Source organism: Tupaia chinensis, unplaced genomic scaffold, assembly GCF_000334495.1.
Source record: "Tupaia chinensis unplaced genomic scaffold, TupChi_1.0 Scaffold000292_1, whole genome shotgun sequence".
Classification (NCBI taxonomy): domain Eukaryota; kingdom Metazoa; phylum Chordata; class Mammalia; order Scandentia; family Tupaiidae; genus Tupaia; species Tupaia belangeri.
In genome coordinates this window covers 3,548,066-3,571,280 of record NW_006159777.1, presented here as the reverse complement: position 1 = coordinate 3,571,280, position 23,215 = coordinate 3,548,066, and the positions used below count along the sequence as shown (strand labels likewise).

Sequence of the window (23,215 nt, the reverse complement as noted above, 5' to 3'; positions counted from 1 at the left end):
GGCGGCGTTTTTAACCCACGGGGTTCGGGACGCGAACCGCGGTCGACTACGTGGGAGTCCAGCGACATAGCCATTACACCAACTGCTGGTTCCCTCTCTTCCATCCTTCTAACGAAGCGGCGATCGCCACCCTCTACAGGTGAGCCCCAGCAGGCAGAGGGGTGTGTGGCTGTGAGGCCGGTCTGGGCCTGACTCCCAGCTGGACTGTTTCATCACGAGGTCACATGACAGGGCATCCTGCTCACGGCGCAGCCCCCGTGGGAGAAGGGGAGTGGGCACAGCGCTCGGCGTGCTCACACGCACCGTCCTGCCCTGCCCTGCAAGGCAGGCTGGGGCCTGTTCATGGGCTACGCTGAGGCGCTCAGAACTCCAAGCTGTCCTCTGGGTCTTGCTCCTCCCAAATCGTAGCCCTGAAGGGTGTTCTGGCCTTGTGGGGTCCATGCCTGCCCTCAAACCCAGGTGTAAATCCCATCGGCTGCTGAGAGGACCTCGGGCTTCCCAGACCCTGACAGGAGAAGGAGCGGGTGACAACATGGGCGCCAGGCAGTCCTGGGCTGGACTCTGACTGAGAAATTGCTCCGCTTGCTGAGACTTCAAACTAGGGCTCCATCTGAGTTGCATCATTCTTCGGGGTGCAGACGTGGCCCTCAGGGAGTCTTAGGGTGCAGGGTGTGTGTGTCTCGAGGAACAGGTTCCGGGCCATTGAAAGGGAGGGGACATCACGGACACTGGGCGTTACCTTCCGCCCGGCACAGTGACCCCAGGAAGAAGGTTCCAGACTTGCTTCCTGGCAGTCCACGAGAAGGGGCCAGCCACGAGGCACAGACAGCCCCGACTCCTCGAATGCTACGCTGCCGTCAGCTGCGGCGCTGCTCAGAGGCGGCGTTTCCCGTTTAAGGCGCCTGTGTTGGGAGACAGGCCTGTGCTCCATGCTCAGAGCTGCCCAGCTGGGGTGGACAGGCTGGGCAGAGAGGGAGGGAGCACCCTGCCCAGGGCTGCTGCAAAGCTGAGCTGCCTTCTCTGGGATGGAGTTAGATCTCACTGGGCCCCCAGAGTCCGTGGCCCATCCTGGGCCTGGTGAGGCAGAACCAGCATGTCCCCCGTGGCCCAGCAGAGACCTCAACGCGGCTGTCAGACGGTCCACTCAGCCTCGCTACTTCTGGTGCGGGCTGCACAGCAGGTCCTCCTGGGCTTCCTGCCAGCGCCTGCCTGGGTTTCTTCTCCAGGACTGGGCTGTCCTAGTCACTGTGATCGGGGTAGCTCAGTCCTAGAGAAGAGACGCGTTGAGGACCCACCCCGCAGTCCCCAGTGCTCTTCAAACGACCCTGTGTGGGGGCCTCGCCACCTGGCCGTGCATCTGCATCAGCAGCCCAGCTGGTCATCCAGCACGTGGCAGGAACTGTCATTTTTTGCAAATCTTGAAATGGGATCATTCAAGCAGGGGTTGCTTTCCGCTTAGGGGAAGGTGAGCAGAAGCTTGCCTTTTTGAGTCAAGGTTGATCGGACACTCAGGCTGGGGGTGTAAGGGCGGTGGAGAGAAGCAGGGGCCCCGGGACCCCTGGGAGTGGTGGCGCGAGGCCCTTGGAGACAGAAATCCTGCTGTGGACGGGGTAGAGACAGGCCTCAGGCGTTTCTAAGAGACCACCTGATCGCTGCCTAGTGAGACAGCGGTCGTTCCTGGATGGATTGTTCTGGTTTTTCTAAAGGAAAATCGAGCGCAGACAGGAGGGCGGCGCCGGAACAGTACCCAGTACCCAAGTGCACGTCTCAGCAAGTCTCGGGAGCGGCTTTCTCTGAAATGATTTTAAAGCGGAGCAGACAGCTCGCCGCCCGACACCCTGCTGCCCCCACGCCCCACAGCTTGTCTAGTCCCTGCCACCTCGACGGTCCGATAAGGGAGCTATTCTGGTCAGGAGGGCCCAAGCCGGCAGCAGCCCTTGCCAGGAGCCCGTTATGGTAAATGTCACAGCCAGATCTTTAACACGGAGCTTGGGGACCCTGGCTGGCACCTAAGTGTGAAGTTGCATTATTGTTCCAGACCCAAGCAGCCCAGGGGCACAGGTCAGGGGTACTCTAACCAGTGCAGGGTGGCAACAGCACTTCCCGGTCCCAGGGTCAACCCATGTGGTCCGGCAGAAGGGCAGGGAGGGCGAAAGGAGGAAGGAGCTGGCAGCCTCGTTCTGCCCAGAGCTTGCGAGTCTGGGGCTGGGCCCTCACTGTTGGGCCGCCTGACAGCCAGGGAGGCCCAATTGTCCCACACCGCTTCTTCCTGCTCAGAGAGGATGGGCAGGCAAGAACCAAGGGGACCTCAGGAGCTGTGGGCCACCCACCCGCTAGGCCTGCTGGTGCTACTGAGCCCCTGGGGCCAAGCCTTGGGGGGGCGTGAGGTCCTCAGGCTGCCCCAACTGCTGGGAAATCGCCCTGATCTGGTGAACCTGGAGGTCACTTAGACATCTTCAGCCCTGCGAACGGTGGCCACTGCGGTTTGAACCCCAGCCCCAGTGGCTGAAAAACACGCGAGGCACCCGCATACCCAGGGCCCTGAAGGCTTGAAGGAAAGGAGGGGGCTGTGGCATGACCAGGCCCTGGAACACTCGGGATACATGTGCCCCTGGCATAAAAATGACTTAACGGAAAAGAGAAGAGTGTTACAGAAATAGCTCATACGGCATGCAGCCTTCGGGGACTGGCTTTTTCCACTCAGCCTGGCTCTCCGGGACGTCCAGGTGCACGTGGGCATGCTCTGTGCTTCGTCGCTGGCTTCTCAGGGCCGAGCGCTGCCCTGCGGAACCCACCTCTGCCTGACACTGCCCGTTCACAGGCATCCGGGCTGTTTTCATGTGGGGGTCCTGAGGGATAAATCGCCTATACATATTTGTATGTGGCTTTCGTGTGAACGTAAGTTTTCACTGCTCTGGGGAAATGCCCAGAAGTGTGATTGCTGGTCATATGGTGGTTTGTATGCTCAGTCGGGAAGAAAAAGAAAGAAAAAAGAGGAACTGTCCAGCTGTTTTCCATCGTGACGGCAGCGTTTTATGAGCGAGCTCATCGCTCCACAACCTCGCCTGCATTTGAGTCGCGGATACTCTGCATTTAGTTACACCTTTCTTATTTTTTTTTAATTTGTGTACTTTGTGCCATAGGGTGCGTGCATTTGCTAGACAGAGACAGTGAGAACTCTCTCCCCGGGGGTGGCCATGCCCTCCGTTCTCCGCCCGGGTTTTGGGCACACACACTTGGCTTTGTAATTTGCCACTCCCACCATTCTCAGGGCAAGTGTCTTCCATTTTAATCCAGTTCTGTTGATCAGATTTCCCTCCCGTGGGCTGGTCTCTGTGTCCAGTCCAAGCACCTCGGATCTCACGGTTCCCCATGCTTCTTTCCTAAGAGCGTTAGAGTTTCACATTTGCACCTGCAGCCCATGCTGAGTTGGTCCTGTGTAAGGGCGAGCCACACGCCGAGGCTCCGTATTTCACGACGCCATGTGCTCCAGGCCCTGGTCTTGAAAAAGCCGGCCTTCCTCCACTGAGGGTTTTTCTTGTGTTTTTTTGTTTGTTTGTTTGTTTTTTTTTTTTTTTTTTCACTTTTGTGTCAAAACTAGGTTGGGCACATTTAGGAAGGTCTGGTTTGAGGTTCTTGTTTTGGCTCCATCAGTCTGTCCGCCCTGCTACCCACAGCCCAGTCCTAATCACTGTCAGTCTATGGTAAGTCTTGAAATTGGGTGGACTGAGTCCTTAATTCTTGTTCAAAATTGTTTTGTGTATTCTAGTTCATTCGCCTTTCCATATGAATTTGTAGAAGTCTTGTCTATATCTACAAGACACTCTGGTGGGATCTTGAGAGAAGTGAGGGTTTTTTTTTTTTTTTTTTTTTTTTTTTTTTTTTTTTTTTTTTTTTTTTTTCACTTTTGTCAAAACTAGGTTGGGCACATTTAGGAAGGTCTGGTTTGAGGTTCTTGTTTTGGCTCCATCAGTCTGTCCGCCCTGCTACCCACAGCCCAGTCCTAATCACTGTCAGTCTATGGTAAGTCTTGAAATTGGGTGGACTGAGTCCTTAATTCTTGTTCAAAATTGTTTTGTGTATTCTAGTTCATTCGCCTTTCCATATGAATTTGTAGAAGTCTTGTCTATATCTACAAGACACTCTGGTGGGATCTTGAGAGAAGTTGCACCAACTCTTGGCAGGGTGAGTAAGGGCACTAAACTCCCACATGTCGACCGCGGTTCGAGTCCTGGACCTGGCGGCTTACTTTCTCACTTTCTCTCTCTCTTTTTCTCTCTCTCTGTCCCTCTCTGGTCACATTAAAATAAGTAAATAAGTCAAGTTAAGTACAATAATTAAAAGAGGAGTTGCACTGACCCTGTACGTCAGTCGGGGAAGAGTAGCACCTCGACTGCACTGAGTCCTCTGGCCCATGACCTTGGTATGGACCCCCACTTCTCCAGCTCGCTCGCTCTTTCTTCGGCAGCTTGCGGTTTTTAGCACTTCGTGTCGTTCTGCTGTAGGCTGACTGTGTGACGCTGGGCATCCCGCTGGGTTTCTCAGACTCCAGCGTGCTTTCTGTAAAGCGGGTCTAGTAACACCGACCTTGAAAAGGCATGAGAAAAGCCGACTCGGATAGCAAGCGTCCGGGACGTACCCCTCCCTGGCTTCTCTGGCCTGCTCTCTCTCTCCTTCCCAGCTCTCACTCTGATACCACTTTTCCACTTTGTTTTACAAAGTGTAGTCATCTCATCCTGATAACGGGTCTGTGCTCGCGCACAGGAGATGGGGGTGGGAGAGGGAGCGTGCCCGCGCACTGCAGTTTCCTGGCCGGCCCTGCGGCTCGACAGGGCCGTGGATGTGCACGTGCCTGGTATATTCTCAAGCCAGCCTTGATCTGAGCCTGCAGCTGGCCACGTGGCTTCCGGCACCGCAGCCCAGTGTCTACCGCTGCGCACCAGCCAGGCCCGTCCGCTCCACTCCCCTGCCTGCGTCCCCCCTCCCCACCCTTTGCTTCCTTAGCCACCGCGCTCACTCTCCAGCCCTTCCTGTAACTCTCCGTCCTCCTCTCTTGGCTTTCTTCCCCTCGTGGTCTGGTGACTGCCTGTGTCGCTTTTCCTCTGCGACGTTTGTCTCCTTTCGAGTCTTTGGGGCATTCTCTTTTCCTGCCTTCCTTCGACCCTCATGGTGATGTTGGGGTCAGCTGGCCCTAGCTTTAAATCCAGACCAACAGCCCTCCTGCCTTGGGGCTGTTCCATGCTCCTGCGCCTCACCTTCTCGTCTGGAAAGTGGAGAAAACAGCTCCTGTATCTTACCTGAATATTTAATCGAGTTAGTACAGTTGAAGAATTTGGAATAAAACCTGCCGGGTGGCACCCCCGTGGGCTCCAGCTGTAATTACCGGGTCTTGCCTGCTCCACCCTGGCCCCAGTCCTTCCCCTCTCACGTCCCTCCCCGTGTGCATGAACACATGCACACTCACGGCACACACACGCTCGCTGCTCCCCTTGCCATGGTCCCTATACTCTCCCCCATCAGCCTCTCCAGTCATCACTGATAAACAGGCCTCTGTCCAGGACATCTGGCCCTTGGGCTGTAGAGAGGAAACAAGTGGATTTTCCTTTTGATTTAATTATTCACCCCCTTTATTATTTAATGCTGCATACATGCAGCGCAGGTTACAGTGAAGAAAAGGTATTGTAACTGTGCGTCCCCCTTTGCAGAGACGCAGGCTGGCCAAGGAAAAGTACTGGGCAGACAGATGCGGACACGGGAAAGTAAAATGAATTAATTTGATCTCCATGCCCTTTTACTCACGCTTTCCATACGTCTCTACCGAGGGCTGGGAGCATGCATGCAGACCGTGCAAAGCAGTCGCAGCTAAGCATTAAGGCAAGGAGAGGCGAGGTGGGCCGGGGCGCCCAGAGGCCTCCCATCTCAGCAGAAGGGAGCCTGCCAAGCTGGGCCTCAGTCCCAAGCCCACAGGCCTGCATCTCTTAAGCATCAGGTTCAAGGTTTGTGTGAAATTACTTGAAAGGTACTTGTCTGCGATTAAGCCTTTAAAGTCTATCTCCAGAATCGACAGGGCTGAATACCTGTCCTTTTGAGTGCTGAATGTATTTGAACTCACTTAGGTATATGCAAATGGGTCTTTCGAATACCGTCAAAATGATCTTCTTGTCTCTCTTCACCCAAGAATTGAACTCCCCACGCAAAATGCCAGTTCTGTGTGCCGCGTCTCAGCCCGGAACGCTGTCTTCCTTGGAAACCCCGGGCGAGCCATTTCCGTCTTGTTTGCCTCTTTATCTTCATTGTGAACTCTCGGTAGCTTCACTCCTGTGACGGCAAAGCAACCGTGGGACCCGTCCACAGCTCTTCTAACAGGGAACACGTTTCCCTCCTGGCACACGGAGCAGTGCCGGAGGTTTATGACTTCCTCAGGCCCTGGCAGGGAGCCCCCCAAGGATGCAGTCGGGCTGCACACCAGATATCTCCCCCATCTCCCCCCTGCTGCCCAAGGCACGGCAGGTTCCAAGTACCTTCTGGGGTCCCTCTGGGCACCGACCGTCCCTCCTGGCTGGCACACAGATGTCAGGGCCACCCACTGGGCCACCTGCTGAATCTTGCAGTGTGCATCTCACACCAACCTTCATCCTCCGTGTCTGTCTACGAGGCCGCACCTGGGCCTGGACCAGCGGCACATGCATGTCCTCGGGCACGCCCACACTTCCCAGCTGCACATAGGTACTCTAGGGTTCTCTTGAGCCTGTCCAGAGAGATCCCAACGGAGATGCAAGTTGCTGTTCTTATCCCGTAACAGTGCTTCCATGTAAGAGTAAAGGGTAAAGCCAGGCCATCTCAGACTCACACCTGCGCTCAGCCTGCTTCAGTTCCGGTTGGGGACACGTTAATCACACAGTACAGGGTGGGAGAGGTTCTCCTGATTAAATGACAGACATTTCATTAACATCCTGATTCCTACAGATGTTTTCATTTCTCTATAGGAAGAGCCCCGAGGCAGGACCTAGGGAGTAATGTGTGATTCGAGGCATAGCCAGGAGTACCAGGATTCTAACTCAGAGCCAAGACAGCTGGACTGCGGAGGAGCAGCCCAGACCTTGTCAGTTCAAAGCTGGGCTCTGCAGCACATGCCTTGGGCAAGCCCCCTGCCTGCACTGAGTCTCAGCCTTATTATCTTATTATCGCCTCTGTAATGGATGCATCCGTGTGACCGGGTGCTGCTGAGATGGTATGCGAGTTAACGTGTAAGGCATCTGGTTCAGAGGAGCACACGAATGCACCGGCGTGCACACACACTTTACTTCTGGAGCCACTCTGCACGGAAAAGCAAGACATCAGGATGCCGGGCTGCAGGAGAGAAGACGCCCACATCCCACGGAAGCAAAGGCGGGCCGAGGGTATGGGGATACAGCCTGCTGGGTTTCAGAGCTCCCCAAGGAGCTCTCTCTGGTTGGCTGCCTCGGGGTCTAACAAGGGGCAGTGAGAGACTGGAGCAGCCTGGGTTCTGGGTCCTCATTTCCGCTCGGACTTTGCCCTTGGCAATAACCTCACTGTGCAGAGGAGCCAGGTTCGAGGGCTCTCCTCCAAGAGACAAGGCACCTTGGGTGGAGGCCCGGGAGGCCTGCAGCTGGAGAGACCATGCGTCTGTCCGGTGTGGCCCTCTAGGGATGGCCCAGTCTGCACAGAGGCGGCGAGGGTTCCTCGCCTGCCTCACAGGCAGCTCCAGTGTGAGGAGCCCTCTGTCCGCAGAGCTCTGCAGAGAACTCTGTGTGGGGAAGGCTCCCAGTGGTGATGCACCCCATCTGGCACCGCCTCTCCTGGACCAATGCTGCCCCTGCCCTGGGCCTGCTCCTGCACGGCCCTCATAGCTGCCGGAGCCATCGCCTGCTCTGGTGGCCGGGAACCCCAAGAGGACCTCCTTTCTTGGGCATCCTACCTGGAGCAGGGCTACAAGAACCATGCATTCCCCTTGGTCAGCGGTGACGGCAAGGAGAATCCTGGGGTGAAAACCAGCACCACGGCCTGGCTCTACTCATGCTCAGGGGTCCCCATCTGGCCAGAACCCAGTGTGGAGGTGGCAGACTCACCCTCCCATCCGCACAGAGCCCGACAAGGGCTTGTAGTCAGAGATGTCTTCCCGGGAGGACTGTCCCCTGGGCTGCCTGGCTGCAGTCCTCAGTCCTTCATAGTATGTTTGCGAGGGAGGCCGGGAGGGAAGAGGGAGCAGTGAGGCAAAAAACGCACCTTAGCAGAGGGGGCGGGAGGGTGGCGCAGACGTGATAGGCAAGGCTGTGCGAGGTGGGCCTGGGGGAAGCGCGGCTTCTCAGCCAGGCCTCCCTGAGCATGCCGGGCACCTGCGTGCCCAGGGTCCGGGACTCCACGGCCGAGCCGGCTGAGGCTGGGGCAGGGCCGGGCTGCAGCTTCGGGGGTGCTGGGTGCCGTGTCCTCCTCTCACTCCATTTCTCTTTCTCTTGGTCACGGAAGAAAGAAAGAAAAGAAACTGAAAAAAGGAACTGGGGTGTCACCACGGCCATCTATGTGTCAGGGCGGAGGGAAGGAGACGGGGAGAGTGAAAAGCCAGGGCAGCAGGCGGGCAGGAGCCAGGTGCACCCACACCCAGACCGAACCCTTGTCCTCCCCCGGCCTCTGGCCTCCTTGGTCCTGGTGACTGATGGCTGTGCCATGTGGTCCCAGGGTGCTGACAGGAGACTGGCGGAGAATTTGCTGTTGCCTGCTCAGCACAGCTGCAGGTACAACCCGGCATGTCCGCCCCTCGGGCCAGCAGCCCTGAAATCCAAGCTGGCAGCTGACGGGCTGAATGGACTCACAGAGCGTACTCTCTGGCTGGCTTCAGTGTCAGAAATCGGTGGGTGAGGCGTCAACAGAGAAAAGAGAAATTCCATGTTCAAAAGTTTTCATTGCTAGCTTTTCTGGGAAGAACGTGAGGGCCTCGCGAGGCAGTAACTAGCTGTGGGTGAGCAGACATTGCTGCCCGGTAGGGCTCCGTGTGAGCCCGGCTCCCCACAGTCCCCAGCACTCCCTACTGAGCCCCAAACCCAGGACTAACTTAGGTTCGTTTGCCGTGTTTCTGTAATTGCTTTTTTTTTTTTAAATAAAGAGAACTGAGCACGTCAAATATTTCTCTTTATCAAAAGTGTGAAACTGAAGGTCTGAAAGGGGACATTTGAATGAGAGCAGGAGGCAGCTCATCAGCCATAGCTGCCTACCAGCACAGACAGTGCATCCATGCTGAGAGACAGCAGTGACCACTCCCGGTCTGCACAGTGGGCAGCGGGGCGCCCTGCCCACCAGCCCACTCCATAGTTCCACTTCCCAGGGGCCTGCGGAGTTGCCTAGCTAGGACGGGGGAGCAGGGGCACCCCCCTCCCGTGGCAGAGGCAGACCCACCTTACAGTTTACAGGCGAGGTCGGCCACTGCTGCTCAGGGCCTCTTCCTTGGAGGCCCACCGAGACCAGAGGAGACATTCTGAGAACCAGGGGTCCTTTCAGTGGCACTACAGAGCAGCAGGTGCTACCAGGACGCTCGGGCTGTCTCCCAGGATAATCGGAGAGCCTGGGGTGAGCAGTTTAGGGCCGGTCACAGGCAGCTCACACCCGAGAGGAATGGGATGGAGGCAGGCAGACAGCCGGGCAGCGACAGCGGGTCAGGCACTGCTTCCCAGCACTGCCAGGTGCAGGTCGACCTGACTCTTCCTGTGCCAAGTGTCTCAGGCCAGGAACGCGCCATCGGACCCCAGGGGCTAAGGAGCAGCCTCAGGGATCACCAGCTGCACGCAGAGCTGTGAGCCCGTGGCCGCTGCCTGGCCCATCGCAGCCTCAGCAAGCCGCTGCCTGGCCCTGCGCCCGCGGCTGTCGGGAGGGGCTACGGAGGTGGTGGCAGACGTGCAAGCGTGTCCCGTTCCGAGCTCTGCCACTGTTTGTCCTTGTCCTAGCACACTCTCTGGGCACCCTCTCACCTCCTCACCCCTCGCCTCAGCCCCCGAAGCTCTGCCATGCGGATCTGTCTCTCTGCGTTCTCCCCAAGGGGCAGCTCTGTGAGGGCGGAGTCTATTCCAGAACCTCGATCTCATTGCCTTTTTGACTCACCTGGGCCCGGCCATCAGTCATACTGCTCACACTTGTGGATAAGTACCACCCACTGCAAATCCCTGGGCTCCTCTGGGAGGGTGTGACTACGGGAAACCGGGCCTAGGGAGTCCGACCCTGACTTAGCAAATCCCCATGAACTGAAAGTACAGGACAGCCGGTGTGACGTGTTGGGCTCAGCGTCACACACACACTGGCGGGTGTTCGGTGGGGCTCACTGTCTGGCTGAAGGAATAAAGCCACGTGTCAGTTTCTAATGGACCATTGCCCCTACCGCCCCGTGGTTGTGACCCAGATTAACGGGTTCTAAGGGAAAGGCCATAAAACTTCCTGGGGTTCAGGAATCGGCTGCAGCTAAATGGCACAACAAAGACCGTGGAACGAGGTTCATAGATGAAGTGCTTGTGGGTTTTTAAAGATTTATCATACCACGCTCTGTGCCACTAAGCCTCGGAGCACACTGAGAGACTCCTCATGTTCCGTTTTAAGGTTAGCAATTCGAAAGGCTGGGAAGCTGGGACTGGGCCCCTGGGAGGAGCCAGCCCATGGCGTGGAGGGGGCACTGCTCTGGGCTGCCCGGCCTCCAGGTGGAGGGACTCTCCAGGGAAGGGGGTCTAGCAGGCCACTGCCCCTTCTGGGCCAGCCCAACCTCAGGGACAGGTGGAGCCCGACACCCCCCGGGCCCTCCTGGCCTCTCTCCTACTTCTGCATCAGGCTCAGGCTCCAGGAGGGCAGCCTGTGCGGGAGGCCAGTGCTGTGGCTCTCTGAGACAGCCTGCGGGGGAGGGTGTCACCTTCTGCAAGCCCAGGCTGGAGGCTGCTGTGCTTAGGCTCCTTTCTTGCATGCTCTGGGACTCCAGGTCCCCCTGGCTCAGGGCTTTCTGTCCCGCTGCTGTCTCTTGGCCCAGCTCCTGCTGCAGGAGGTCTCAGCAGGCACCCTGGGGACTCAGAAAGCCAGGCCATGAGAAAGAGGCAGGGGAGGCATGGAAGTGGCATCAAGCAGGGATGTCCCACCCAGAGCCCCGCGGGCGGCTTCCGAAGCCCTCCAGGCTGAGGGAGCTGGCTGGGCCTTCCTCCCAGGACCGGGGAGACCGGGAACAAGGATTTTCGGGAGCAGCGTCACCCTTCCAGTGCCTCGGAGCCCTAGGGGCTGGGCTGGGGCCAGATCTAGGCTCTGTGCACCGGCTGCGAGACTCGGGCAAGATCTCCAAGTTCACCCCTTCCCCCTTTAGCAAGATGGAGAGGCCCGTCCCTGTGGGAGTAGCAGAGGCAGCCTCGGAGCCTGCTGCTCCCCCTTTAACCTCCTTTCCTGACCTCGAACCCCAAGGCATTACTACTCTGTCCCCTCTCCCAGTCCTACCCCCAAGCGGACATTTCTGTCACCACTCTCAGGCTCCATAAGTGCCATTCTGGCCCAGCCTTTACTCAGGCCCATGCGGCCTCTGGCTAGTGTCATGTGGCCCCTGGTTAGCGCCACACAGCCCCTGGCTAGCGCCACGCGGCCCCTGGCTAGCACTGTGGCCTCCAGTTTGCAGACTCGGTCGCTGAGGCCTGGGAAGGAAACATTCCCAGAAGTCCCCTGGCCCAAGACTGCAGGGCGCAGGGCTGCAAGCTCACCGCCGGCTTCCTTTCTGCACCGCATTTTCTGTTCCTGGTGTAAGAGGTGACCAGAGACACAAATCCCCGAAACAATGCCCAGGCCTGAGCCCCGTCTTGGCCCAGAACCCCTGCAGGAGTGACTGCTCTGCTGGGCCCTCACACGGCCAAAATCGAGGCGTCCGCCTGCTCTCCCAGAACCCGGGTCCTGTGGTTGTGCAGAGCTCAGTCCTGGGCAGCTGTCCTTGGGTCCCCCTTCCATTGCCTATCAGCTGGAAGCTGCCTCCACTCCTAGAGGTCACCACGTGGGCCTCCATTTGCAGAGCCAGCAGAGGAGAAGCCACCTCTCCTCTGGGTCCTCTCATCTATCCTGACTCTCCTGGTTGGGACAAGCCCAGTCCCTTCTAAGGCTTATCTGGGTAGGTCAGGCTCACCCAGGCCACCTTTCCTCCTAAAAGAAACAGCCCCGTAACAAGCTAACCATGACCTGAGGATGCTATTCCCAGATCCCCATGTCACACCGTCACACGGGACCACACGGGGCAGGAGGGCACCTTGATCCTGCCTCCTCGTGGGGCTGTCTCCAGCCGTACACTGTTTGGGGTGTGCTCGATTAAATACTCCCTGAGCCTCAGAGCCCTCAGGTGTTCCAGACCACCTGTTCACCAACCTGCTGGGAATGCGTTCACACCCTAACAGTGCAGTCCGAGGGCCCCGCGTAGGAGAGCACCGAACTTCCCAGTGGGGACATGGCCTGCTGCAGCCCCAGCCTGAGCCCCAAGTTCAGGGAAGGCTGATTGTAACCCAGCACCCACAGAAAAGGAAGCAGAAAGCAGTAAAGATCTTTTCTCAGACAGGGAAACGGAGTCTCACAAGTCCCTGGCCTGGCGCTCTGTCCAGGGAGCCCCGTTCTAAACAGCCACGTGGCAGAGCTGTCCTCACTGCAGCAGGCGTCTCCGGCAGTGGGAGGGCCACTCACGCGCTGTCAGGCTCACCGGTGCGTCATCACCAACACGGCTTCCTTGGGTCTTGCTCTCTGAGTCTCTGCACTGGGGTTTTTACATCAAAGGGATGAAACCTCCTTGCCGGGCTCACAGCTCCCCTGAGTGCGTGTCAGTCCCAGCACAGCTGCCGCCACAGGCACAGGGGGTTAAGACAAGCAGGAGCAGCTGGGGAGGGTTAGTAGGATCCCTCACGTCCGCGTACTGCCCAGGCGTCCTGCAGAGCAGCGGGGACATTCCGCACGGAGCCCTCTCCTCGCCCTCCTTCTCCGATAGCCCTGCAGACTGGGCTCCAGGGGCAGTGTTAGGATGGAAATGGGGGAGGCTGCGTCGGCCTGTCTCCTCGCCGCTTTCAGCCAGGGCTGGGCCGGGCTGGGCCGCAGCAGTCCCTCAGTTGACGCTGGCCGGGGTGCCTGGACAGGCAGATTGGCCTCGGCCTCTGCACGGCGGAGCTCGGCCGCTGTCCCGAGACCCCTCCTGACCGGGCGGCACCCAGGCTGGAGCCAGGTTTCTGAGTGGGGCAATCTGCTCACCCTTGGAAGCAGTCGGGACCACGGAGGCTGTCCCACTGAGAGCAGAGCAGCCCGGCGAGTCTCCCTCGGGGCTTCAGGTGCTAGCCTTCCACGGTCCGGGCCGCGCCTTCCTCACCTGTGAATTGGGGCTGCTCTGTCTCCAAGGACAGTCATGGGTGCACGGGAGCTCAGACTCCCACTACGTTCGTGACATCATTCTTTCTAGAAGTTCTAGAAGCCTAATGGCTTCCCAGGCAGAGGGCAGAGACTATCCGCCCAGATTTACGGCAGGCAGAGTAAACTGAGGTGAAGGAAGTTTTGTTTTCCTTGGGACCACGTGACAAAGAACCAAAATCTCGTCCTGGGGCAGGGGGGGAGGGGCAGACCCCTGCAGGTGGCCCTGGAGCACGCGCCTCTGTCTGCCAGATGTGGAGACTGCTGTGGTCCAGCTGAGGGTCCTAGAAGAGGGTCTGGCTCCAGTGCAGCACGAGGCCTTGTCCTACAGGAGCGGACCAGAGAGCCTTCACAAACACAGCAGCAGAAGCCATGCAGAGCATCGGCAGAGGGGGCCTTCCCCGGACAGCCCAGGGCAGGAAGCAGCGCTGCCCAGGTCCAGACTCTGGGCGGGGCGCTGCCCCACGGGTGCAGGGGAGCCCTACCTCGTCCAACATGGGGGTCCCCAGGACACACATGGCCCTGGCATCAATGGCCCTGCCCACTGTCTCTGGGCATCCCAGATCAAGCTGCCGGTGCCCAGTCTCTGCCTGGAGGTAGAGGCCAGCCTGCTCTGTCATCTGCAAAGCAGCCCCAAGCCTTTCGCTCCTTGTTCCATGTATCTTTGTCCCTGCCACGTGAGGGAGCAGGGGAGGTGGCCTGTGGGAGGGGGGTGTCAGCAGTGACGTGGGAGCCAGACAGCCTGCTGATAACCTCCAGCGACTTCGTTGTGGTTTTTAGGTTTCTGCCAGAGGGCACGTGAGAGATGAGAGATGCGGAGAGAGGAAAGTGAGAAATCACTGCCCAGGGGAATGGCCACGCTGCTTCCCTTCTGGGATCTGGGCACACACACCTGCCTGGCATGATTTTTAAGCCTCCAGGTCCAGGACTCGAACTGTGTTTAGCCACATGAGAGTCCAGTGCCTTAATCATCAGTGATTTTTCTGAAGGGCACCTGGAAGCTTCCCCAGGCAGCCAGGAGAAAGCTCCGCCGAGACCATCTGACTTCCCAGGCCGGTGCCATCGCCGGGGTTAGCCACCGAGGCAGTGGCGCGTGGGCAGCTTATAGGACAGACTCCATTTAGCCCACCAGGGACAGTTCCTGCTGTTCCTTCTGGCCAAACCCACAGCTGGAGTCACCCCAAAAGTGGCAAGGGGCAGGAGGAGAGTTCCCCAAGGGACAGCCGACACCATCCCAAGATGCAGTCAGGTTTGATTCCAAAGGAGGAAGCACTGAGCCTCAGGACACAGGCCCAGGGCACATGTGAGGGCAAGCCTGCTAGCAGGGCTGCGGACAGCAGGAGGGGATGCTCTGCCTGGGGGCGTCCGCGGGGTGGGAGTGGCGGACATGGAGGGTGTGCGGGGCTCAAGGGGCGGGCAGCGGCTGGGCTGGTTCCCCCAGGTTCAGCAACATGCTGGGACGTCCCTGGCCCAGCCCGGGTTTAAGCCTGTGGGGGAGCACTACAGCAGTGGGACCACGGGGCGGTCACGGCACCCCATGTCTCTCGGTCAGGACACAGAGAGAGACGGGACCGGGGCCCGACTGGGGGAGGAGAGTGTCTGGGAAAGCAAGGAATTCATTCATGAGGATGAGGAAAGGGCCAGCCCATGGCCTTAGGGCGAGGGGAGCCAGATTCCACATGGCCAACCGCGCAGTTCAAGTCCCAGCTCTCGCAGCTTAAAAAACGCACCAGGCATGAGTGCCTCGAATCCGAACAGGATGGAGAAACGGAGAAGGGATTGCAGCGCGACCACCCCCAGAGCGGTGCTTGCTCCTCTCCTCTCTCCGCCTCTCTCTGGCGAGTGCACACATCCTCTGGCAAAAACAACAACAACCAGTCATAATAATAATAAATAGTGAAGATGGGGTGCCCATGGAGTGCCGAGGTAAAATGCAGTCTGTGAGGGTGACCCACCTGGGGAGAGTCCTGCTCACGTCTGGAGCCACCCTGAGTGTGCCTGGTACCCCGAGCCCCTAATCTGGGCTGGCTGAGGCCGGGGCGGATGGCGGCGCCAGGACCCTGGCGGGGTGCGGTCACTCTGACTCTCACAGGGGAAAGACTGAACTCAGAATAAATATGTACAGGGCTGAACAGATCCAGCCCTGAGGAGACCCTCTCAGGCACGGAAGCTTCTGGTTCTTCGGCTGAGGCATGAGTGTCACGTGAGTGTCTGTGCCCTGCGCAGCAGGGGCCACGGTTAAGCCCTTGGACTGGCGCCTGATGAGCCTGGATCGGAACCTGCCCCAGCTACAGGCCGTGTGCATCACATCCCGTCCTCTGAAAACACAGGATTGGGGCAGCGCCGTTGACTAGCTGGGCTTTAAGGATCGAATGATCTAATAAATGTGTTTCTTAGCACTGAGTCCGCCTCATGGTACTCAGAAATTAAAGCTGTTATTTTTTTAATTGTCAGCGGGCTCATGTGCTGGCCAGAGAGAGAGACAAAGGGCAAGGGGGAGGGGGACTCCCAGTGGAGCACGGCCACGCCACAGTCCTTCATCTCTCCACCTGGTCGGCATCTGGGACACACGTGTGCATGAGCCCAGGGTGATTTTCAAGCCACCAGGCTGGGGATTAGAACTGCAGGTGGCTAAGCGGAATCCAGCTTCTTTAACCATGAGGCTGTGGGACCAGCCCGAAGCTATTATGGTTATTATTATTACTAGTTGATGTTTTTGCCATAAGGTGTATATACCTGCTGGAGAGAGACAGAGAGAGAGAAAGTGAGAAACCCCCCCACACACACCCAGGGATGGCCACGCTGCAATCCCTTCTCCTCCATTCTCTACCCGGGATTTCAGGCACAATCGCACCTCGTGTGACCTTTAAGCCACTGGGTCTAGGACGCAAACCGTGGTTGGCCATGTGGGAGTCTAGTGCGCCGGCCACCATGCTACTTGCCAGCCCCCTAAAGCTGTTACTTTTATTTGTTTGTTTGTTTTCAGAGAGATCTTTTGCTATAGGGTGTGTATGCTTGCCAGAGAGACAGTGAGAAATCACCCCCCAGGGAGGATGACCACACCGCAATCCCTCCTCCTCCAGTCACCTTTTGGGATTTGGGGCATGCACACACAAGTGCCCAGTGTGAGTTTTAGTCACTGAGTCCGAGACTTGAACCACGGTCGATGACGTGGGAGTCCATTGACGTAACCATTACGCCACCTGCCCCCCCCCGAACGCTAATATTATTTGCAGAGATTCTCACATCTCTGCTAACTTTCTCAGAGTTAAGCATTTTAAATGCGTTCAGGCAGAATAGCAGGAACAGCGGACTGCACACCGCACCCGTCTGGGCGTCCCCTGGGAGTGGGGCACATGCTCCGCCCACAGCACGCAGCCTGAAAACTGTGGCCACGACATCCTGCCTGTCTCCATTCCTCACGCAGACAGGGAATAATGGCACCCAGCGCTTTAATGGTGGGGCTGCCCAGCAATTTGTCACATTAGTAAGTGCTCAGACAGCCACAGACGCCCGTCAGACGGCGGGCCATGACCACATGGCCAATCAGACACCCCTGCATTTTCCTGTCTGCTGCTAAAAGGTCTCAAATCACCCACGGGAGACAGGGAGGCGGAAAGGAAGGGGACAGGCCCGGCCAGATGACAAGAGACCAAGGAGCAGCACGCCCCTTGCTGGTTCCGAGGTTGGCCTGACCTCTTTGGAACCTCTTTCTCGTATTGATGCACCCATTTATTCGACAGGAGGTCTGAGTGCCCGGTACATGCCCTAAGAGCTCGAACACTTCAGGGAACAGGACAGACCCAAAATTCCGCCCTCGTGGACCTTAGGCTCAATGGGGGGAGAGACCACCAGAAACCAACACGAAACAGGAGCAAACGGGACCAGCAGAGATTCCCAGTGGGTGGTCATGGCGGTAACAGGTGACGACCCCTGTGGGGGCATGAGCACAGTGGCCGTTAGTAAACTGCTCTCACTATTTTCTACACAGTGCTCCCAGTTTTCCCAGGTCTCTAAACACTCAGTGCGTACTTTGTACCCAAGAACTGTTCGTTTATTCACCCAGCAAACAACTACTGAGCATTTATTAGGGGCTATAGTCTGTGCTGGGCACTGGGATGTAAGGAATCCCATAAAAGAGTGTGGCCCCTACCCTGGAGCGCCACAGCTGATGCTGCGTCAGAGGGAGGCCCCTGGGGTCCAGAGGTGGGAATGACCTTCGGTCTGTTTCCGGGAATCGGAGCAGAATTCTTCACCCATAACATTTTTTTAGAGATTTTTGCCGAAGGGTGCATGCACTCACTGGAGAGAGAGAGAGGCAGTGACAATGAGAGGGAAAGTGAGAAATCACACCCTTGGGGGGATGGCCACACACTGCAATCCCTTCTCCATTCTCCTCCCAGATCTTGGGCAAGCATTCACACGTGCTTGCGTGATTTTCAAGTCACAGGTCTGGGACTTGAACCATGATCAGCCAAGAGAGAATCCGTGACATAACTGCTATGCCATCTTCTGGCCCCTCACGGGTGTCTTTTTACCCTCAGACCATCCTAGCGATGGCAGGTGACTCTAGGAATGCTACAGACCAGGACATGGAGATCGGAGCCGCTTCCCGGGACCCCAAGAAGATGCCCAAGCAGGCCCGCGAGTCCGCCCCCATCGCCACGGACCGCACGCGGCTGCTGGCGGAAGGCAAGAAGCCCCGGCAGGGCTACATGGAGATACATGGAGAGGAGCGGTAAGTGCAACGTGCACCACGGCAACGTGAGGGAGACCTACCGCTACCTGAGCGACCTCTTCACCACGCTGGTGGACCTCAAGTGGCGCTTCAACCTGCTGGTCTTCACCATGGTCTACACTGTCACCTGGCTGTTCTTCGGCTTCATCTGGTGGCTCATCGCCTACATCCGGGGCGACCTGGACCATGTGGGCGACCAGGAGTGGATCCCGTGCGTTGAGAACCTCAGCGGCTTCGTGTCTGCGTTCCTCTTCTCCATTGAGACGGAGACGACCATCGGGTATGGGTTCCGGGTCATCACGGAGAAGTGCCCCGAGGGCATCGTGCTGCTGCTGGTGCAGGCCACCCTGGGCTCCATCGTCAACGCCTTCATGGTGGGCTGCATGTTCGTGAAGATCAGCCAGCCCAAGAAGAGGGCAGAGACGCTCATGTTCTCCCACCACGCAGTCATCTCCCTGCGGGACGGGAGGCTGTGCCTCATGTTCCGGGTCGGGGACCTCCGCAGCTCCCACATCGTGGAGGCGTCCATCCGCGCCAAGCTCATCAAGTCCCGGCAGACCGAAGAGGGCGAGTTCATCCCCCTGAACCAGACGGACATCAACGTGGGCTTTGACTCGGGCGATGACCGCCTCTTCCTGGTGTCCCCCCTCATCATCTCCCACGAGATCAACGAGAAGAGTCCTTTCTGGGAGATGTCTCGGGCCCAGCTGGACCAGGAGGAGTTCGAGGTGGTTGTCATTCTGGAAGGGATGGTGGAGGCAACAGGTAAGACGCTTGGTCCTCCTCGGCCAGAGCCCCTGAGCACACAAAGCCAGGACGCCACGAGACACAGTGTGCGTACGAGAGCCCTGGGACGGCACGCCTGCCCTCTCGGCCCTGAGTCACGTTCTGAGAGCGAGTACTGTTCCTCGGGGGGATGGCCTAGCCACGGTGGGGCAGAGGGGGCCACGTGGGAGGCCCAGGCATGGCTCCTGGCTTGGTGGGTGTGCTGTCATCTCAGGCAGTTGGGTGGCTGGGCAGGGGGTCATGATGGTGACCCTGTCAAATATGCCTAACTCCACCCTTTCCCCCCCCATCTCTCTTACCCAAAAAGTGCGGGAAAGGAAATGGCGGGAGTCATAGTGGGTGGCACGGACGGACCTTCCTGGCTTCCGGACACCACCCCAGACATTCTCCCTATGCTGTCGGGCGTGACACCTCCACATCCTAGGACTCACTTTCATTAAGGCCCAGGTGGAGAAGCTGGCGTGGTTTAAATCATCCATCCAAGAACCAGGGTGTGGACCAGGGCAGGGCGCTCCAGAGACATTCTCGTTTCCAACTGGCCGGGCTGCCCTGCCCTGGAACAGGGCTCCCACTGGAGTTCTCGGACCCAATGACATTGGAAACTTGGGTGCAGCTGGGGTGAGCAGGGGGACTTCAGGGCACCTCCACGTGCTCCGGGTATGCTCCTGAGAAGAGGGCACTCTCAGCGTTCCCTGAATTCTAGGGTTCTCTCAGCATGCCCCAAGCCCCGGAGAACACAGAGGCTTTCAGGGGCCTCCCCTCTGGCCCAGCCTGCCCCCGGCTTTCCTGCAGAGGGCAGCACGGCGAACGCGGGCATGCAGGGCTCCTTCCTGGCACCAACATCCATCCACAGACACACTCCCTGCTCAGGACCTGCTCCGGGCCAGTCCTGGCTCCTGGCCAGGCAGCTTCAAGGACCACGGTCTGCAGGAACCTGAGCCCTGGCTTAATGCTGCAGCACCCAGCCCTTTTGGGGAGAGGGGGCCCCAGCAAGGCCCTGCACCCCCTTACTATGTCCGTTCTCCCCAAGGCCTTAACAAGTACTTGAAGAAAACTCCCTCTTGCTCAGAATGATGTGTATCTTTTTTCTATTTTCTTTCTCCTCTTTAGTCACGGTAGAGTGTGTGCATGTGCACAAGAGAGACAGAGAGAGACAGAGAGACAGCCAGAGATAGAGGCAGAGACAGAGAGGGAGAGAGACAGTGCCACCTTCCCAGGGTCCGGTCCTCCAGCCTGCCAAACTTGGGCACCTACGCCTGGGCCCAGTGTGTCTCTGGATGACTGGATGGGACTAGAACTGCAGTCACCATGTGGGATCAGGCCTCTCTGGAGCAGCGCATTCCCACTGCACCACAGAGCTGGCCCTCATCCCCACAGACAGTGCAGGGCCACTTCGGTCCCATTTCACAGACATGGATGCTGAGCCCTGAAAGGGCCGTGAGTGCTCACACCATGTCTTACTCGTAAGCCCAGAGCTTCCTCCACCACACCAGGCCGAACCGAAGCCCTGACATGCCGGACTGTCAGCGCAGAGGCCAACCCCACCTTCCTGGCCTCTGGGAAGCTGGCTTCTGGGCGGGGCCGTAGACGTCCACAGGCCTTCCCCTCCCAAGCCAGGGAATGGGGCACGGTGTGCTGGCAGGCTCCAGGGACCAGTGCCACAGGAGTCTGCTTGGCCATCTGCTGAGGGCTGGAGCAGGCCAGGGCAGCAGACGATGGCACGGCAAAAGCCCCTGAGGCCAAGGACAGTCAGGATGCAGGACACTCTCTCTCCTGCACAGCTGGAAGCTCGCTGGCCACCCTGCCCTTGGAGCTGGGGCCTAATCAGCGCACAGGCTGTGTTTCTGGGGCAAGAACTCCAAAGTCACAATAGAAGGGAACAGGACAGAGACTTGGGGACAGCACTGGCCACCCTCACACCACCCATGGACTGGGCGGGACCCAGGGCCGTAGGGGAAGAAACTGCCATGCCTGCTCCCATCTCCCTGAATTGGATGGCTTGTCACTCACAGGAGCTGTGCATCAGGGCACCCTGGGCGGGGTTTGAGGAGCACAGCTCGCCACCCCCCGACGTGTTCAGGCAACGTTGCTTACCTCATGTGTAAACAGGAAGGGCCGCCTCTCGCAGGGATGTTGGGCTCGTTAAACTGTTAAAGGAACGCCACGTGGAAAGCCTGGGCCTGACACCTAGGGAGTCCTTGCAGGTGCATTAAGAAGTGCCCACAGTCACATCCCAGCAGGAAGGCCGGGGAGAGGGCAGAACAGCCCAGGGCCTTGCCCGAAGGGCCCCGCGGAGGTGCTGACCACTGTCTATCCCACGGCACCGGGAGCCTGAGGTCGCCTGGCCTGGGGCTCGGCCAGTCAGTGCCCAGCTGGCGCCCCACACGTCCGCTGCGGCCAGGGACTCAGGCCATGAGGGGTGAGGGCTGGATGGAGGGTATGGGTAACCCAGCAGACATCCGCAGAGAGCAGAGAGCGGGCCTGAGATGCCGTGTGTGTGTGTGTGTGTGTGTGTGTGTGTGTGTGCGCGCGCGTGTGTGTTGGGGGTGCGCTGGGTGTCTAGACATTGGAGCACAGGTGGGTGGGGAGCAGCCTTGGACCTTGATGGGGTTTGTACCAGACTTTCCCAGAGAGAGCCCGAAGTCAGGAGCTGGAGAAGGCTCCTCCTTCAGGGCCCACAGAGCATGAGCTGATACCTCCCCTGGCCAGAAGAAAGAAACCTGAGAGCTGCTTCCCTGTGGCCCTGAGCAGAGTCTGCATCTGTAAACAAAGCCGCCCTTCCTCTCTGGAGACAAAGCAACACCTAAAAATAGCACGGGGAAGGCCAGGGCTGAGCAGACAGAATGGAAGCATTGGAGCATCCTCAAATCAAGGACCCACGTGGTGTGCGCGTGCGTGTGTGCGTGTGCACACATGTGTATGCACACACACATGCATGCGCGAAGGCTTCTGTCCATCCGCAGACAAACCCCGTATGCTCCGGAGGCCCGTCAGCATCTCTGCCCACTGCTCTGAGTTTCTCTTTGCTCAGCCCCTTTTCTGCCTCTTTTCCCGTCCCAGTCTCCTAGGCCTGAGTGCCATTTCGGTAACTATGTTTGCCTCCAGCTGTTCCAAAAATGATATGCTCCAGTCTCTAAGACCCTACTCTAGAATTTTTTTAAGAGAAATTTTTGCTATAGGACACATAAGCTCATCAGAGAGACAGAAAGTGAGAAATCACCCCCGGGTGGGGGGGTGGCAGGTGGATGGCCATGCCACCATTCCTTCTCTTGGGCATGCACATACACATGCCCAGTGTGAATTTTAAGCTTCCAGGTCCAGGACTCAAACTGCTGTCAACTACATGGAAGTCCAGCAACATAACCATTATTCCATCTTCTGATCCTCCCACTCTAGAATTTTATGTGCTGTTTCTAATTTTCTGCCTCCATCAAATCTTGAGCTTATCCAGGGTAAGAATCATGTTCTAGTCATTCCACAACCCCATTATGTTTCGCACAAAGTAGATGTTAGCCAATACTTGAAGGATGGGTGAGTGGATGGCTGGATGAACAGATGATTGGATGGACAGAGGTTTGGATGGATGGACGGAAGGAAAAGTGAACAGATGGATGAGTAGAAGATTGGATGGAATCTTGGGTGGCTAGATGGGTAGACGCAAGAATGAAGACCAGTGGATGGATAGATGAGTGGACAGAGCATGGATTATTGGACGGACAGACGGACGGATGGGTGGATGGGTGGATGACTGCATCCTAACGTATGTGGCCTGTGTTCCTCCAGGCATGACCTGCCAAGCACGGAGTTCCTACATGGACACCGAGGTGCTCTGGGGCCACCGGTTCACGCCAGTGCTCACCTTGGAAAAGGGCTTCTATGAGGTGGACTACAACACGTTTCACGACACCTACGAGACCAACACACCCAGCTGCTGTGCCAAGGAGCTGGCGGAGATGAAGCGGGAAGGCCGGCTCCTGCAGTACCCCCCCAGCTCCCCCCTGCTGGGGGGCTATGCCAAGGTGGGGCAGGACACTGAGGCGGAACAGGAAGAGGAGGGCGAGGACAAGGAGCTGAGTGGGTCCCGGGAGACCAGGGGCTCCATGTGAGGCCGTGGTCTCCCGGTGACCGCCACTTACTGGGTCTATGAGCATGGATGCTACAGAGCCTGGGGGAGGGGAGGAAAGGGGAACTAGCCCAGAGGGCTGTTTGTGGGCCCTGGAGGCTCCTGAGGGTCCGCATACCCAGCCCTCATTCCTCCCAGCTCAGGGCCTCTGGAGCAGGACCCCCCAGGGCAGGGGT

At 58.1% G+C, this 23,215-nt stretch overlaps 1 protein-coding gene across 1 annotated transcript in view; it reads left to right on the top strand.

The window, feature by feature from the left end:
* LOC102482239 (G protein-activated inward rectifier potassium channel 4) overlaps positions 1-23,201 on the top strand; it is a 25,120-nt gene extending 1,919 nt beyond the window's left edge. Inside the window, 3 exon segments of the mRNA XM_027772695.1 lie at positions 17,937-18,110; positions 18,112-18,895; positions 22,700-23,201. Of these exon segments, the coding sequence (XP_027628496.1) occupies positions 17,949-18,110; positions 18,112-18,895; positions 22,700-23,022 (1,269 nt within the window). The 5' untranslated portion in view covers positions 17,937-17,948 and the 3' untranslated portion in view covers positions 23,023-23,201.
* Positions 23,202-23,215: the final 14 nt, after the last annotated feature.